This window comes from Rosa rugosa, chromosome 4 (genome assembly GCF_958449725.1).
Source record: "Rosa rugosa chromosome 4, drRosRugo1.1, whole genome shotgun sequence".
Lineage (NCBI taxonomy): Eukaryota > Viridiplantae > Streptophyta > Magnoliopsida > Rosales > Rosaceae > Rosa > Rosa rugosa.
Window position 1 is genome coordinate 56,851,618 of NC_084823.1, and position 16,278 is coordinate 56,867,895.

General features: G+C 37.7%; 4 protein-coding genes and 1 non-coding gene across 5 annotated transcripts in view; 2 read left to right on the forward strand and 3 right to left on the reverse strand.

The window, feature by feature from the left end:
• Positions 1–702, reverse strand: part of LOC133745092 (uncharacterized) — a 6,985-nt gene extending 6,283 nt beyond the window's left edge. Inside the window, exon 1 of the mRNA XM_062173084.1 lies at positions 689–702. Within this exon, the coding sequence (XP_062029068.1) occupies positions 689–702 (14 nt within the window). The remainder of the gene's footprint in view (positions 1–688) is intronic.
• A 230-nt stretch (positions 703–932) lies between these two features.
• LOC133742777 (exonuclease 1) lies at positions 933–6,076 on the forward strand. Its single transcript, XM_062170458.1, has 12 exons — positions 933–1,060; positions 1,164–1,200; positions 1,299–1,473; positions 1,593–1,671; positions 2,108–2,152; positions 2,371–2,520; positions 2,654–2,768; positions 3,136–3,236; positions 3,753–3,850; positions 3,949–4,041; positions 4,152–4,384; positions 4,705–6,076. The coding sequence occupies exons 1-12, from the start codon at positions 983–985 to the stop codon at positions 5,235–5,237; spliced, it is 1,737 nt and encodes a 578-aa protein (XP_062026442.1). The 5' UTR covers positions 933–982; the 3' UTR covers positions 5,238–6,076.
• On the forward strand, positions 5,914–6,075 carry LOC133707562 (U1 spliceosomal RNA). The gene has a single exon (XR_009845178.1). It is a non-coding gene; the product is annotated as a U1 spliceosomal RNA (small nuclear RNA).
• Positions 6,077–6,320: 244 nt separating the features above from the next.
• On the reverse strand, positions 6,321–9,146 carry LOC133742780 (beta-glucosidase 44-like). The gene is made up of 11 exons (XM_062170460.1): positions 8,832–9,146; positions 8,644–8,702; positions 8,290–8,365; positions 8,128–8,199; positions 7,932–8,019; positions 7,597–7,849; positions 7,392–7,507; positions 7,087–7,310; positions 6,960–6,991; positions 6,758–6,860; positions 6,321–6,669 (listed from the first exon to the last, which is right to left on the reverse strand). The coding sequence occupies exons 1-11, from the start codon at positions 9,064–9,066 to the stop codon at positions 6,392–6,394; spliced, it is 1,536 nt and encodes a 511-aa protein (XP_062026444.1). The 5' UTR covers positions 9,067–9,146; the 3' UTR covers positions 6,321–6,391.
• Positions 9,147–10,082: 936 nt separating this feature from the next.
• LOC133742778 (beta-glucosidase 44-like) lies at positions 10,083–12,828 on the reverse strand. The gene is made up of 11 exons (XM_062170459.1): positions 12,454–12,828; positions 12,277–12,335; positions 12,076–12,151; positions 11,920–11,991; positions 11,708–11,795; positions 11,351–11,603; positions 11,132–11,247; positions 10,827–11,050; positions 10,706–10,737; positions 10,503–10,605; positions 10,083–10,421 (listed from the first exon to the last, which is right to left on the reverse strand). Exons 1-11 carry the CDS (start codon positions 12,689–12,691, stop codon positions 10,144–10,146), a joined length of 1,539 nt encoding a protein of 512 aa, XP_062026443.1. The 5' UTR covers positions 12,692–12,828; the 3' UTR covers positions 10,083–10,143.
• Between the last annotated feature and the right edge of the window lie 3,450 nt (positions 12,829–16,278).

The following is a 16,278-nucleotide window of genomic DNA, read 5'->3' on the forward strand; positions in this document are numbered from 1 at the left end:
AATACTTTTTACTATACTACCCTTAACAATCTTAACCATTAATGTTTATCTTAAATCTCTAATTATTAACAGTTACTTAGGCTCTAGTGAATAATTTTTAATTTAATACAAAATTATTTATTTATATTCAAATTAAAAATAAAAAAAATTAAAAACTATAAACTAAATAAAATTCATATCTCAATCTCCTGGAAACTATAGCTCATAAGTCATAACTATCTCAAAAAAAAAAAAAAAAAGTCTAAAATCATGATTTTCACTCAAAAATGTGGACCACACGATTTTTGGCTAAAGTTGTATGTTCTCATTTTCTCACCAAACTTTTCTCACATTCAAATAATAATTTTTAAACACTTCTCAAACTGATGGAACTCAAATATCAAGACTCAATTTTCTTTTTTATTGATTTTTAAAAATTAAAAATAATAAAATTCAAAAGAAAAAATTTTGTTAGCAGTTTCGGTGTTTTGTTAATTGGAAAAATATGCTCTACGAATGATAAGTTTATGAAACATGAGAATTTCAAGAAAAAATAGTATTAACAAGGTTATTTCGTTATGTCATTGTATTTCACGATTGTTATCATAACATCTCACAACGAGCCAACCATACAAAAGAATTTTTATGTTAATACAAATTCTCATTAATAAAGCATGATATATAGAATGTGGTCCAATTGACCGAATACTGAAATCCCGACATCCCGTAGAAAATTTTCTTTTTCCTAATTTTATGCAAGGAAGGAAAAAAAATAAAGGAAAATGCAATGCACGCGCGTTAATAGGAGCGTTCATCATACCAACACCCGCGGGAATTTCAATTAAATTTGGCGGTAAAACAATTTCATCAAAATGCAGCGTGGCAATCTCCCATTTGCTCCTCTTCCCGCCATTTTCTCCAACATTAAGCCCCCAATTTTTCCTCATTTCATTAATCCAGAGAACCCAAAAACCCTAGAAATTGAAAAACCCCAACAAGCAAAATGGGCATCAAAGATCTCCTCAGATTCATCAAACCCTACATTCAAATCATTCATATCAAGAAATACGCCGGCAAACGAGTAAGTTTTCAATCCCAAGTTTTGATTTTTAACCTTCTCAGGTTGATTTTGAATTGGGTCACTCACTTAGATTGGAAATGTGGGTTTTGTGAATTGATTTCAGGTGGGCATTGATGCCTATTCATGGCTTCACAAAGGAGGTATTAAAGTTTTGTTCTTTACTGCTTTGTTTTTTACTTCAGTTGGGTAATGGAATTTTCATTTCAATTTTTTTTTTTTTTTCAAATTTGTTTGGCAGCATATTCATGTAGCATGGAGCTGTGTATGAATTCGAATAGCGAAAGGAGATTGAAATACATTGACTATTTTATGCACCGGATACATATGCTTCAACACCATGAGATAACCCCAGTGGTGGTTTTTGATGGTGGCAATGTGCCATGTAAGGCTGCCACTGGGGATGAACGCCACAGGCAAGTTTGTTTATTATTTTTTTTTTCCGTACATTAGTGCTTTGATTTTTTTCGCCTACTTGTTCATTTTTGTGAAACAGTGTTTGTGTTCTTAATCCGAAATGTTATCACTGATTCAGGAGAAGGAAGAAATTTCATGATTTGGCAATGGAAAAAGTAGAAGAAGGGAATGTTAGAGCTGCCACCGAGCTCTTTCAGGTATATATTCAATGTTATTCAGCAGTTGTACTGCATAGTACAGCATATGTCATTATATGCTATTAGCTTTACTCTTCTTCTAGCCAAGTTCATATTGGAAATTGATTTGGGTTTGCGACATTTGGAGATAGTGGCTTAACTAGAAATTATGTATTACTTCTCATCCATTTTTGTATTCATTGCTTGGTTTTGAAGATTACAATAATTGGACTAGTTCTAAAGAATCCTGATTTATAAACTTGTCGACTTATAGTGATTGCAGTTTCATTTAAACATACCCAGTTGTTCATGTTTGTCAACTCATGACTCTATGGAGAGTCCAGAAAGCATGTTAGGAATATCGAATGCGGTTCAGAGTTTTATGGATTTTATAATTGGATACTATTTCCTGCCCATTGTCTATCTGATTATCTAATCTGTTTGTTTATCATTGTAGAGGGCGGTGAGTGTAACTCCATCTATGGCACATGAGCTGATAAAGGTAATTACTTTCTACTTTTCTAGGTTTATTTCTTACTTTTTGTAAAGTTTGAATTCAATTGTCATACCATTGCCTTTTCATTCGTATTTCTGGAATCGAACCGAACCTCATCCACTTGATGCATATTCTTGTCTGGTCATTCTGTTCGTATCATCAGAGCTCATTGCCTTTTTATTTATCTTTAACCACAAGTAATTTCTCCACTGTTGGCCTTCCAGATTCTGAGATCCGAGAACATTGAATTTGTTGTAGCTCCATATGAGGCTGATGCGCAGCTAGCATACCTGGCCAGTCTTGAAGCAGAAAAGGGTGGAATTGCAGCAGTCATCACTGAGGATAGTGATCTAGTGGCATATGGCTGCCAAGCTGTAAGAACTTCCACAAAAATTTGATACGGTGCTGATGGAGGTTCAATGCTCTCTTTTTTGACTTCATTTTCATCATATATTATTGAACTTTGCTGGTCTTTTGTTTGTCTTGATTTGCATTGGTTACAAACAGATAATCTTTAAGATGGACCAATTTGGCAATGGTGACGAGTTACTGCTGGACAATGTTTTTAATCAAGTGGACCGCACACCTTCCTTCCAAAATTTTGACCTTGAATTATTTACAGGTTAGTTCAATGTCATGCTAAGCCTTTCTCTATATGAATGTGTTTTCAGTGACAATGTCTATGAGCTATGTTGCTGTAACCCACAAACCATCAATCTGAAAAAGTTACAAGATGTTACGACATAACCTACTTTTGTATAATCAACTCCTATGTCTCAAATAGCTTCACACAGTATGTTTTCTTTATAAAAGGTTGTCCTTCTTTCCTCCCAAATTTGTCTTTAGAGTTTTTTTTTTCCTTTTTTTTTTTTTTTTTTTTTTTAAGTTATGTAAACATGCTTTTCATTTCAGGACAATACAATGTATCTCAGTAGCTCAAATATGCATTTTCAATGTATGAACCAGTTTATTATTTGGCATTATTGCAGGTATGTGTGTCTTGGCTGGCTGTGATTTCCTTCCATCTGTTCCTGGAATTGGGATTGGTAAAGCTTATGCCTTGGTTTCTAAGTATCAAAACTTAGATCGCGTAAGTATGCTTTCAGCTTCTTAATAATGTTGACAAAAATATTGAAGATGTAGTATGTATTGATACAGCAGACATACAAATAAAGGAGGAATACTTGAGACCTATATACATTCCTTTCGCAACCATTTATTGGCATGAACTTAAATCTGGAGTGCATAAATTTAATGTAGGTGCAGTTTTCTGTATTGTGCCTTTACTTAGGCATCATGTTCATGAATATGTATTGCATCTCAACAGGAGAGATTTTATTGAGGGCAGATAATATCAACTGTTTGTAACCTTATACATTGTAAGGGACTTTACTTGATCTCTATTTTCTAGACATTGTACTGTGGTGAGTTTCATGATATAATGCTGAAGAAGGACTAACGACAGGCTTAAAATTTTTGGGGGCAATGACATATAGCCATATGGCCATTTTTGTTTTCTTATAACTTTATTCTTTATTTATTTATTTTTGCTTTCTTGTTCTTTTAGAACTGTGATCATGTCTCATGTTTCATTTTTTGGTTGCAGGCTTTATCAGTTTTGAAATTGCAGAAGGGCAATCAAATGCCTGAAGATTACCCCAGATCTTTCAGAGAAGCAGCTGCAGTTTTCCAGCATGCTCAAATGTGAGTAATATTAGAATAGCTTACTTTAGTGATAAGGCTTCAAACTTTTGGTGTTTTTTTCATTACTGATTCCTGGCACCTTATTTGCATTCATACAGATACGACTCTGACAAGAAAATTGTCAAGCATATGAGACCCATACCACAAGAGCTTGTGGAGTCCCTTGATGGAGAACTTGATTTCCTTGGACCGTATCTTTTTTTTATTTATCTCTTGTTGTTTCCAGGTTAAATTTATTCTTACCTACAAGGTTTGCCTGTTTCATATCACATTTGTTTTCCTTGACCACAAATTGAACTAGAGAAATCCCTTCATCAATAGCCATTGCAATTGCTGAAGGAAAATTGGACCCTTTAAGTATGGAGGCCTTTGATCATTTCCCCAGTTCCAGTTCTAGACATCGGTCAGATCCCATTAAGAGCCAAATTACTCATCACTTTCAGAGATCTGAGACTGCTACTGTATCTGCACAAGTCAGTAGCTTTGTGGCCTTTTCCCATAAAACCAGAAAACAAGATATTACTACGCCTACAGGCAAGTTTCTTTTATGTCCTCCCATCACATAAACTCTGTTTGAAGGCTTCTTAGCATCATGACATTTTCTGTTTTTGACTCATACTCCGAACTCTATATATGCAGACTCAAACACTGAAACTTCATGCATGTCTTTACTTTTTACATTAGGAGTATTATTATGAACTTGTGTATATATGGACAACCAAAGATATCCGTGTGCAAGTTTTTGCATATGTGTATAGCATCTAAATTATACAACAAACGTAGTTAAACCTGTTCTTAACCAATGTATAAGGTTCTTATTGCATGTCTTACAACGGTGACATTCTGCTGTACAGAAAAGCAGAATCCAGTTTTAGATGAAAATAAGTATTTGAATGAAGCTGCAGCACTTGGAAAACTAATTGTTCCTTCGACAAAGAATGAAGTCACAGAAAGTACCACAGCTCCCAACAATATCCCCTTGAAGGTTCGTGCCAGCAATCCTTTCAAGAAAAGGAAACAGGAAACCAACTTGGATCAAATAGGTTGCAACACGAAGCAAGTTTCAATTGCAAGTGATGTAGTGATATTGGATACCTTGTGTGCCTCCACCAGTAACGTATCTTCAATAGTTATCGATGATAGCCCCAGAAAAAGAAAAAATGATATTCACTTGGATGACATAGAGAGTGAGAGCAGTCAGGAACAGGTTTCTGTGGTGACAAGCACACAGATAGAATCTTCAGACATACTGACTTCAGAATCTCAGGAAAGTGTAAATTCTAAGCTATCCAAGCAAAAGAGGATGGTGAAAAATGACAAGTTGAAGAGAAACAGCTGTTCAACAAATAAAAAAGGCAGTATCTTGAATTTCTATTCACCTGTATGATTTATAATTCTTTAATGAATTATATTTGTATTCTCTTAGATTCTTTTTGGAGACTACTAGCTACATTGATCGAGCTAATTCTTCGTTCATTCAAGTTTTCTGGAATAGTACCTTGGAAAGGCTGATCTATGAGAAAATCATGATAGTATTTCCAAGCTAATCATTACTTTTTATATATTTAATTTATCAACAATACAGTGACAAGTTTGAGAAGCTGCTCCCAACCAACCCAAATTAACCAAAGTAAACTAGTGTTGAACCAAGGAACTGTTCAATTCGATTTGACATTTCTTTATTTGAGTATTACATAGCCAGGGACTTGGAACAAAAGAAAAGGGTTGCATATCCATAGGCAAATTAGGCTTCCCAGAAAACAGCCGGGCATGTGTATGCTTTTTCCTTTGAGACTAGCTACTTGAGATCTCATCATGTATCGAACAACTGAGAAGTTTCATTTCTGACTACAACAAAGACGAAGATGGCACAGGTCCTAGGACACTTTTCCCTGTTTATTAACCACAGCTTTGTTCTATCTCTTGTCCTGTTTAAGTTAAACCACAAGCTTTGTCCTAGTTGAAAACGTTGAGTTTGACAGGTTCCAGACTCCCACATCGGAAAAAGAGTGAAAGCAAGTGACGAGTACCCATATAAAATACACAGAAAGCAGGAGAATTGCTTACTTACCTGGACGGGGTTAATGGGCGATCAAGAAGACCTATAGCCTAGGCTTGTGACCTCCATTGCACTACGGAGGGGTGCCTGCCTATGGTCTCCCCAATGAGGGAGAGCCAACGTCATAATTTGTGTTAGGAGGGGCCTGCGTTCGCGCGGCCCCTCGCAATTCTAGTGTAAACTTTTCTTCCCTCTTAGTGCGCATGTGTTGAACCATAGTGTATAAATTGAGAAGGCAATTGTAGTATAAACTTTTCTTCCCTCTTAGTGCATGTGCTGAACCATAACGTATAAATTGAGAACTTTTCTTCCCTCTAAGTGCATGTGCTGTACCATAATGTATAAATTGAGAACTTTTCTTCCCTCTTAGTGCATGTGCTGAGAAGGACGGTAGGGTAGAAAAGCAGAATGTCTTTCATAGCCAGCAAAGACAAACTAGTTTTATTATCAGTGCTCTTTAACAGCTCGACATGAAGTCTATCCTAATGCTTCTTTTTGGTAAGAAGTTTCTTGAACCAGTAGGCTGACATCTTTGGGTATCTCTTGAGGGTGGTGAAGTCAACATAGACTATGCCAAACCTTGAAGTGAAACCCGATCTCCATTCGAAGTTGTCGAGCAATGACCAAGCAAAGTAGCCTACCACATTGGCTCCCTCATCAACTGCCTTCTTCAGTTGCTCCAAATAGCTTCTGTAGAAGTTGATCCTATTGGTATCGTGCAATGCCTTTGGAAGCGTCTGGTTTCCGGGGTTATCCATGCCTGCAAATCAAACAACATGAATTGGGGAACTGCTGGAAAGGAAAAACAAAATGAAGAGAAGAGGATGAGGCTTTTGTAGAGTAAGTACCGTTTTCGGATAAAATCACAGGCGGGTTCCCATAATGCTCTTTTATGTAGGTTACACACTTGTACATACCCCATGGTACTTGGTAGAGCCAAGAAGAGTATGCCTGCAAAATGCTAAATTTATGATCATACATCAAAACGAAACGAGTGAATTAAAGACTTCGAAGTGAAAGCAATTTATGTCTGACTGGATTGTAGTTTACCCTAGGACCAATGGGCACTCCATTCTTCTCAACTGCAAAATTCATGACAGATACATATGAGTGATGACTGATGACCATATCATTCAAGTAAAATTCTCCATCTTAGATAAAGAGGAGACCATCTTACAAGCAAATCCTGCATTCCAGTCATTTTGGTATCCCAAGGCATTTGGTTTTGTTTTGTTTTGATGTGGATCATATATGTAATAAGCTGCATACTGGTTGATGCCTACAAAATCCATTGAGCCCTTCACCATCTTAACCTCCTCTTTAGTAAACTTAGGTAGCCTATTGCCAACAATATTTTGGATTGTTTTCGGATACTCCCCATATACAATCGGATGAATGAACCTATTAAAAAACCAATCCGACAGCATAAGGTGTTAACTCTGTAATAGAGCTCTAAATTGCATCAAAAGCTTGAATTATTACCATCCAACGTGAAAGTCTCTTGCCCTTTGAGCTGCATATCTGTCGGCCTTTGATCTGGTAAGAGGCTCATACCAGTGAAAATCCAAGACAATACCAATCCTTCCTTTTTGTGTTTTCTGAAAAATGCACATACCTCAGCATCACCTAATCAATACCAAATTTTCTCTCTCATGAATCAAACTGTGGTCAATACATTTTCCCTCACCTGATACTTTTCGCGGTATCTCTGAACAGCAGCTGCATGTGACAAAATCAAATGATGAGCAGCAATGTAAGGCTCAGTTCCTGAATTCCCAGCTGTGCAATTTCCATAAGCTTTAGAGCACCGTGCCGGAGGATTCAGTCCAATGTCATAGCCAGCAGCAGCTACCACTCTAGGCTCATTGAATGTCATCCAGTTCTTCACTCTGTCTCCAAATGTTTTGAAGCAAAATTCTGCGTAATCCGCAAAATCCTTCCTGTCAAGTTTGAAGCACATCTCAAATTCCAGTACTACTATTTATAAAACTTTGTCAAACTAATTCCAAGTGAAGTACTTACACTACTTTGTCACTTAACAACCCCAGGTACTTTTGCTCAAGTGCTAGGGGAAGATCATAGTGATACAAATTTGCATAAGGAGTAATGCCTGCAGAACAAGGCATATAGAACGATCAAAATCAAGCAATACTGGGAGCACATCGATAGCAATATCAGCATTTTCTATGTTCTGAATTGTACTGCAGCATTACTTTACCTCTTTTGAGTAGGTAGTTAATTAACCGGTTGTAGTATGCAACACCTTTCCAATTCACTTTCCCAGTACCATCTACATAAGTTTAAGAACAAGACACAAAAGAACTCAGCAAAATACAAAAATAAATGAAAAATGCAAGTGAATGATGAAGAAATATATTACCTGGGAAGATTCTGGACCATGATATTGAGAACCGATAGGCATCAAAATTTAGGTTTTTCATGATATCAATGTCTTCCTGTAACAACAAAACCAGACTTTCAATCTCATATTTCCAACCACCACAACCCAAAAGAAAAAAAGAAAAAAAAAACAAACAAACATGTACATATATACTTCTTTTCAAAAAGTTGCAGTCCAAATACATAAACTTCTATTTTCTAGAGTACGTGATGCTCCGACATTTAACATTTTCAACCGCTACATCTGTTTCTCCATTGAATCTAACGATCTAAAAACTCGAACAACCCGCATTTCCAGAACACAATAAAATTTTCATAGTAAAATAAAACTTACTTTGTAACGGTGATATTGGTCCACTGTAACATCTGCTGTATCATTATTTGCAATATTTCCTATGTCCAAAAGAGTTCAAGTATACATTATATCCCACACTGAATAAATAGTTAATTAGAATAGTGCTGCATTGGGATCGTAATAAACAGGCCGGTAAGGGCTATAATTGCAATAAAAATTTGTTTTACCTGGAATTTTAACGAAGGTATCCCAAATGCTAGGTCCACGACCTTCCTTGTTGGCCATGCCTTCCACCTGATAAGCAGACGTCGCCGTTCCGAACACAAACCCCTTCGGAAAACCAGCTCTCAGTCCACCCTCGGCCTCAGGGAACGGAGCTCCATTTTTCTCTGCTGCACCCGCAACGTACTGGATCACACCAACAAGACCGAGCAACAATACCAGCAATGGTGTAGTTCTCATCTTCAAGCTTAAGTTACAGAAAACAAGAAAAGAGATGGAGGGGAAAGTATGGCTACTCTGTTTATACTTTATAGATAAGAAGACGACAGTGTTTATATAAAGAATATAAATTAAATGCGTTTCTTAAAGGAAGCAGACAAAAGTGGAAAATGGAGTGACGCTGGCGCTGCGTCAAACTTCACACCTAGCTAGCTTGGGGCTATATGGGACCATCCACCTACAATCAATTATCATTCGTTCATGCATGAACTTGTTTTGTGATCTTCCAAGAAAATGGCATCCAATTCTACAGTGTCACTCTTGCAGTCCTTCTTTGACTGGTAACTAGGTTAATTTGCATGTACATATAGCTAGCTAGGAAGTAAGAACGCAAAACTTGATGAGAAGTTTAATCTTGGAACTAAGAGTAGAGCAACTGATTAATTGAAAGCAACTAATTACTTGCAGCATATAAGTATAAGTTAAAAATAGTGTTTGGTGGAAACACTTTCAGAAGAAGCACGTACCTCATCATCGATCTCTCTCTACAAAGTGCTTCTCCATATAGTAGCATTGTCTATTATTACAACTCAAACACCAGACGATAACAAAGTGCTTTTGAATATTTTGAATGCTCTTTTTCAACACTTTTGATATAAACATGTCCAATATGAGGTTTGAGTTAAAGGTAATCCGCAACAATTGTGTGCTGATCTGCCTAAAATCACCAGCTCCTTGATTTGTTTTGACTTTAAATATGCGTCTCTCATTTAAAGGTATATAATACTAACTTAAAAGGATTTAAAATCTCATTTAGTAAACTATCTTCAAAATTCCTTCATTAAACAAATCTCATTGAGGATTTCAAATCCGCAACAATTGTCCGTGTGCTATCCTTGATTTGTTTAGACTTTACATATGCGTCACTCGTTTGAAGGTATATAATACTAACTAAAAGGATTTCAAATCTCATTTGGTATGAATTGAGCAGGACAATAGGGCAGAAAAGCAGCATGATGTGCATGTTATTGTTATCATAGCAGCAAAAACAAACTAGTCTTATTATCAGTACTATCAAAAGCTTGACATGAAGTTCATCTAATGCTTCTTTTTGGTAAGAAGTTTCTTGAACCAGAAGGCAGACATCTTTGGGTATCTCTTGAGGGTGGTGAAGTCAACATAGACTATGCCAAACCTTGAAGTGTAACCCAATCTCCATTCAAAGTTGTCGAGCAATGACCAAGCAAAGTAGCCTACCACATTGGCTCCCTCATCAACTGCCTTCTTCAGTTGCTCCAGATAGCTTCTGTAGTAGTTGATCCTATTGGTATCGTGCAATGCCTTTGGAAGAGTCTGGTTTCCGGGGTTATCCATGCCTGCAAATCAAACAACATTAATTGATTAATTGCGACAGGAAAACCAAAATGAAGAGAAGAGGAGGCTTTGCAGAGTAGTACCGTTTTCAGACAAAATCACAGGTGGGTTCCCATAATGCTCTTTTATGTACGTTATAGACTTGTACAAACCCCATGGTACTTGGTAGAGCCAAGAAGAATATGCCTGCAAAATGCTCAATGTATGATCATTCATCAAAATCAAACGAGTGAGTTATATGAATTTGAAGTAAAAGCAATTAATGTATGATTGGATTTTAATTTACCCTAGGACCAATAGGCACTCCATTCTTCTCATCTGCAGAATTTATGAGAGATATATATAAATAAGTGATGACCATAACCAGATTAACTTCTCTATTTTAGATGAGGAGGAGAGCATCTTACAAGCAAATCCTGCATTCCAGTCATTCTGGTATCCCAAGGCATTTGGTTTTGTTTTATTTTGATGTGGATCATACATGTAGTAAGCAGTGTACTGGTTGATGCCTACAAAGTCCATTGAGCTCTTCACCATCTTAACCTCCTCTTTAGTAAACTTAGGTAGCCTATTGCCAACAATATTTTGGATTGTTTTCGGATACTCCCCATATACAATCGGATGAATGAACCTATTGAAAAACCAATCCGACAGCATAAGGTGTTAACTCTGTAATAGAGGTTTAAATTGCATCAAAAGCTTGAATTATTACCATCCAACGTGAAAGTCTCTTGCCCTTTGAGCTGCATATCTGTCAGCCTTTGATCTGGTAAGAGGCTCATACCAAACAAAATCCAAGAGTATACCAATCTTTCCTTTTTGTGTTTTCTGAAAAAAAGTAATGCACATACTTCAGCATAACAAAATCTAGACCAAATTTTCTTTCTCATGAATCAAACTGTGGTCAATACATTTTCGGATTTTCCCTCACCTGATACTTTTCGCGGTATCTCTGAACTGCAGCTGCATGTGACAAAATCAAATGATGAGCAGCAATGTAAGGCTCAGTTCCTGAATTCCCAGCTGTGCAATTTCCATAAGCTTTGGAGCACCGTCCCGGGGCAAAGAATCCATTGTCATAGCCAAGAGCAGCCACCACTCTAGGCTCATTGAATGTCATCCAGTTCTTCACTCTGTCTCCATATGTCTTGAAGCAAAAATCCGCAAAGTCCGCAAAATCTTTCCTGTCAAATTTGAAGTATTGCCAAAAAAAAATTTGACGTACATATCAAAATCTAGTCCAACAAGTTATAACATTTTGTCAAACTTCAGAATCCGAAGTACTTACACAACTCTGTCACTTAACAATCCCAGGTACTTCTTCTCAAGTGCAAGAGGAAGATCATAGTGATATAAATTTGCATAGGGAGTAATGCCTACACAACATAACCCAACAGGCCAACAATCAAACAATGCCATTATCATACTGTAAAGTACTTCTAGCTAGTACATATTCCTACATATATCAGCAAAATATTCATAAGTTTAACAGCATTTCACCTCTTTTAAGCAAGTAGTTAATTAACCGATCGTAGTATGCCACTCCTTTCCAATTCACTTTCCCAGTACCCTCTACATAGATTCAAGTATTTGGGTCATATAAATAAGAAAAAAATATAAATAAATAAAACAAAACATCTCAATAATCATAATTACCTGGAAAAATTCTGGACCATGATATTGAGAACCGATAGGCATCAAAATAAAGGTTCGCCAGGATATCAATATCTTCCTGTAACAACAAAACCAGATTTTAAGTTATATTCAAACTGAGAAAGATCAACCACATCAACTACTTTAATATTTTATAAATATAAAATTGTAACTTAGAAAGAAAGAAAAAATAATAATAATTACTTTGTAACGGTGATATTGGTCAACCGTAACATCTCCAGTAGCATTATTTGCAACAATCCCTATGTCCAAACAGAAAAGGTTAAAAAAAATATATATATTACACACAAAGCGAAGCTTTATTGGGATCATAATTAACCGGTCGGCAAGGGCAAAAATGAAAAAAAAAAATGTTTTTACCTGGGATTTTAACGAAGGTATCCCAAATGCTAGGTCCACGACCTTCCTTGTTGGCCATGCCTTCCACCTGATAAGCAGACGTCGCCGTTCCGAACACAAACCCCTTCGGAAAACTAGCTCTCAGTCCACCCTCGGCCTCAGGGAACGGAGCTCCATTGTGCTCTGCTGCACCCGCAACGTACTGGATCACAACAACAAGACTGAGCAAGAAGAGCACCAGCACTGGTGTAGTTCTCATCTTGAAGCTAGCTACAGCAAAGAAGAGATCGAGAAAGAAAGAGGAATATGACTACTGTGTTTAAGAGTGAGTGACAGAGTGTTTATATAGATAAGAAGAAGGCACTGACTAGGTACGTTGCTAAAGAATATAATTTAGATGCCTTTTAGTGCCAAAGGAAATGCACAAAAATGGAGTAGTCTGTGTGGCATCGAGTCCAAGCTCACAGTTGGTCCTTGCCTAGTTGCCTGCAGCCTACATGGGACCAGCAACTTTCAATCATGCATGAACTTGTTTCTTCTTATATATAAGAAAAAATGGCATTTATTTCTGCACAACACAGGACTGGTAACGGTTGATAAAATACAAACCTGACATGAATACATACAGGAATCTACCATTATTAGTCATTGTGCATAAATAAATGTCATTTTTACCAAGAGCTAGCTTTCCATGATCTAACACAATTTTTTATAATCTCAACTATTTTAACTGAAAAGCTAGCTCTTGGTAAAAGCTTTGGAATAAAGGTCTTTTGGATTCAAGGTATATATCACTAACCAAAAGTTTAATATTAGTCTCATCATCTAATCTACTAGCTAGCTTATTAGCGGCCTTAGCTAGCTTCAAAATTCTTTCATTAAACAAAGCAAAAGGATGTACAATGAAAAAGATAGAGATTGTCGGTGAGCTGAGACATGTTGGTAAATTATAATTTCAACATTGTAAAGGCCATGGTTCGATTCTCATTGGCATATGTAAGAGTGGGGTGGGCTAAGGGTTTTGAGAAGAAGAAAAAAAAAAGGAAAAAAAAAAGATAGAGATACCGTGCACCATGATCATTTGTCAAAATTTCCTCCCGGAATTCCTCATTAATAAGCACTGTGTTGTAGGAGAATAGAATTGTGTCTGTATTATTGATAATAGGAGCCCTTTAAATAGGGAGTTACAAGGTACCCAAAAAGGTAATAGAATCCGATTACAATTGAATACCTAGAACACATTCCTATTACAACTCTAACCCTAGTTTGTAGAGGCACACATTATGTCGATATCCTTCAACACTCCCCCTTGTGCCGCTCAAACTTGGTGATGACGCTTTAATTGTTGCCTCGTTAAAAACCTTGCCAGGTAACAAAAACCCAGTGGGACAAAAATAACCCTGGTCGAAGGACAAAAAGAGCACAACACGTCATTCACTCTTCGAGATCTAACATGTAGACATCATACCTCCCCCTGATGTCCATATCTCCCCCTGATTGCTACAATCATGGGAGTTCGGATAACCTCCTTAATCCGATGCTCTTCACATGTTTCTCGAATGTGGATTTTGGTAACGACTTAGTAAATAAGTCCGCTACATTATCCTCAGATCGGATTTGGTTCACTTCAATATTTAGAAGTGTCTGTTGTTGCTGATTGTAAAAGAACTTAGGCGATATATGCTTGGTGTTGTCGCCCTTGATGAAACCTAATTTCATTTATTCAATACAAGCTGCATTATCCTCATAAATGCATGTAGGTTCATCTGTGGTAGACTTCAAACCACAAGTTCCTCGAATATGTCTAACTATAGACCTTAGCCATATGCATTCTCGCACAGCTTCATGTAGAGCAATAATCTCTGCATGATTTGAGGAAGTAGCAACAAGGGTCTGTTTTGTAGACCTCCAAGATATCGCAGTGCTTCCCATGGTAAAGACATAACCCGTTTGGGAGCGACCTTTGTGAGGGTCAGAGAGATACCCTGCATCAGCAAAACCCATCAAGCCATCGTTGTCATTTTGATGGAGGCCGGGGAGGAGGAGCACGGAAGGTGGCATCTAGCCTTGTGGGGTCCGATCCCACACTTCCGTTATTTCTTTTCTCTCTGTAGGGATAGAACAAGCCCATATTAATCGTACCCCTCAAGTATCGAAAGATTGTCTTTACACCAATCCAATGGCGTTGCGTTGGCGCGGAGCTGTATCTAGCCAACAAGTTCATAACAATTGAGGTGTCTGGTCTTGTATTGTGCTAAGTACAATAATGCGCCTATTGTACATAAGTAAGCACTTCTATTATTAACACGTCTTCGTCATCATCCCTGGGACGAAACGGATCCCTTTTAGGGCCAAGACTACTGACAACCATGGGAGTGCATCTGTAATACCCCGAAAAATCTAAATTAAATTCCGTGGATTTTTAGAATTGATTTCACGATAGTGGGAGCGAGTACGAGGCTTGGAGAAGTTGTGGAATTAGTTCGAACGATTAATTTTCGAAAACGAACGTTATTTAGGGGCTCGCGAAAGTTGACTTTTTATATGTTCAAAATTTGGGAAAACTTTCTTCATAAAAGTTGTAGAGCTCGTCGATACGATCGCGGGCATATGCGGAACGCAAAAATCGGAGTTCGTATGAATTAGTTATGATTTTTTGAAAAAGTTTCCAATTTAGTATAAAGCTTCCATTTTCGGAAATTTCCGAAAATAGTTTCAGAATTTACAAAAATAGAAAAAAAGCTGCTGCAGCCCTCGTCCCCGCCGGAAATCGCCTCCGATTTTCGTTTGGCCATATCTTCCTCCTCCGGCCACCGATCCTCACCAAACTTCTTCCATTGGCTTCGTATGGTCCTTGCGCACCTGTCTGTGGCAGCCTTGCACGGCGGCGGCGGCCCGGTTTCGATTTAAGCTCGATTTTGGTCAACGCCGGTTTTCTCCTAGCTCCGGCCACCAAAACTTCCGATCCTTGGCTCCATGAACTCCCCTCAACCTGCTGATCATCATACTAGGAGGATTGCACCTAGAGTGACCGGTTTCACGTTCGTCAGAGCTCGGTAAGTTTTCAATCCGAAACGAAAATCTTTCGATCGGTATATCTCGAGCTGTAGTGCATCGTTTTGATTGATTCTTGAACCAGTGAGTTCTCCTTGATGTTCTTAACAACTCTCTAGAAGGGATCGAAGCCTGAAATTGAAGTTTTGACGTCGAAATCAAGCCTTGCCGGATTCTGCAAATTTCGCCGGATTCTGGAAATTTTCCGGCCACCTCGACTGTTTTAGGTAATTTCAACCACTTCCGGTCATTTTCAGCTTACATGATAGTTATGAAAGTTGTTAAGCATGATGAGAGGAAGAGGAGCAGCCCGGCCCCGACACCATTGGCGGTGGTCGGCGGCGGCTCTGCCCTAACTCCGGCGTCCCTTTTCCGGCCACCTCCGGGGGTCAAAAATATAGTTTCTGTGCATTTTTAGATTCTATATTTCAATACGATCATTTCGATATATTATACGCAATTTTTGGATATCGTATGATTAAGTTATGAATTTTTAAGTTTCGATCGATTTAGATCGTTAGATTTGTGATCTGTGAAGTTAGGACCGTCAGATGGACTTGTAGTTTTGATATAATGATCTTATGACTGTCCCAGTGACTTTGTGTGGTCATGGGCGAAGATCCGACCGTTGGATATTCGTATAAATGCAAAACAGTGATTAGCGAGGCGATTCGTGAGAATCCGTCCGTCGGATTTTCGTATAAATTTGTGGAGATGTTTGTAAGGACGATTCAGGAAGATCCAACCGTTGGATCTTCGTGATAATTTTGGAGGATGATCCTGAGGGCGATC

What these genes read in the sequence shown, in the direction of transcription:
- LOC133742777 (XM_062170458.1), top strand. Translation starts at nt 983, where the DNA reads ATGGGCATCAAAGATCTCCTCAGATTCATCAAACCCTACATTCAAATC. An exon ending in TGACCTTGAATTATTTACAG is followed by an intron (nt 2,769 to 3,135) that starts GTTAGTTCAATG and finishes GCATTATTGCAG; the next exon opens with GTATGTGTGTCTTGGCTGGC. An exon ending in GTTTTCCAGCATGCTCAAAT is followed by an intron (nt 3,851 to 3,948) that starts GTGAGTAATATT and finishes GCATTCATACAG; the next exon opens with ATACGACTCTGACAAGAAAA.
- LOC133742780 (XM_062170460.1), bottom strand. Translation starts at nt 9,066, where the DNA reads ATGAGAACTACACCATTGCTGGTATTGTTGCTCGGTCTTGTTGGTGTG. An exon ending in ATGGTCCAGAATCTTCCCAG is followed by an intron (nt 8,200 to 8,289) that starts GTAATATATTTC and finishes AAACTTATGTAG; the next exon opens with ATGGTACTGGGAAAGTGAAT. An exon ending in CTGGAATGCAGGATTTGCTT is followed by an intron (nt 6,992 to 7,086) that starts GTAAGATGGTCT and finishes TGAATTTTGCAG; the next exon opens with TTGAGAAGAATGGAGTGCCC.
- LOC133742778 (XM_062170459.1), bottom strand. Translation starts at nt 12,691, where the DNA reads ATGAGAACTACACCAGTGCTGGTGCTCTTCTTGCTCAGTCTTGTTGTT. An exon ending in TACCTTCGTTAAAATCCCAG is followed by an intron (nt 12,336 to 12,453) that starts GTAAAAACATTT and finishes GTTTGGACATAG; the next exon opens with GGATTGTTGCAAATAATGCT. An exon ending in TTGTTAAGTGACAGAGTTGT is followed by an intron (nt 11,604 to 11,707) that starts GTAAGTACTTCG and finishes CAAATTTGACAG; the next exon opens with GAAAGATTTTGCGGACTTTG.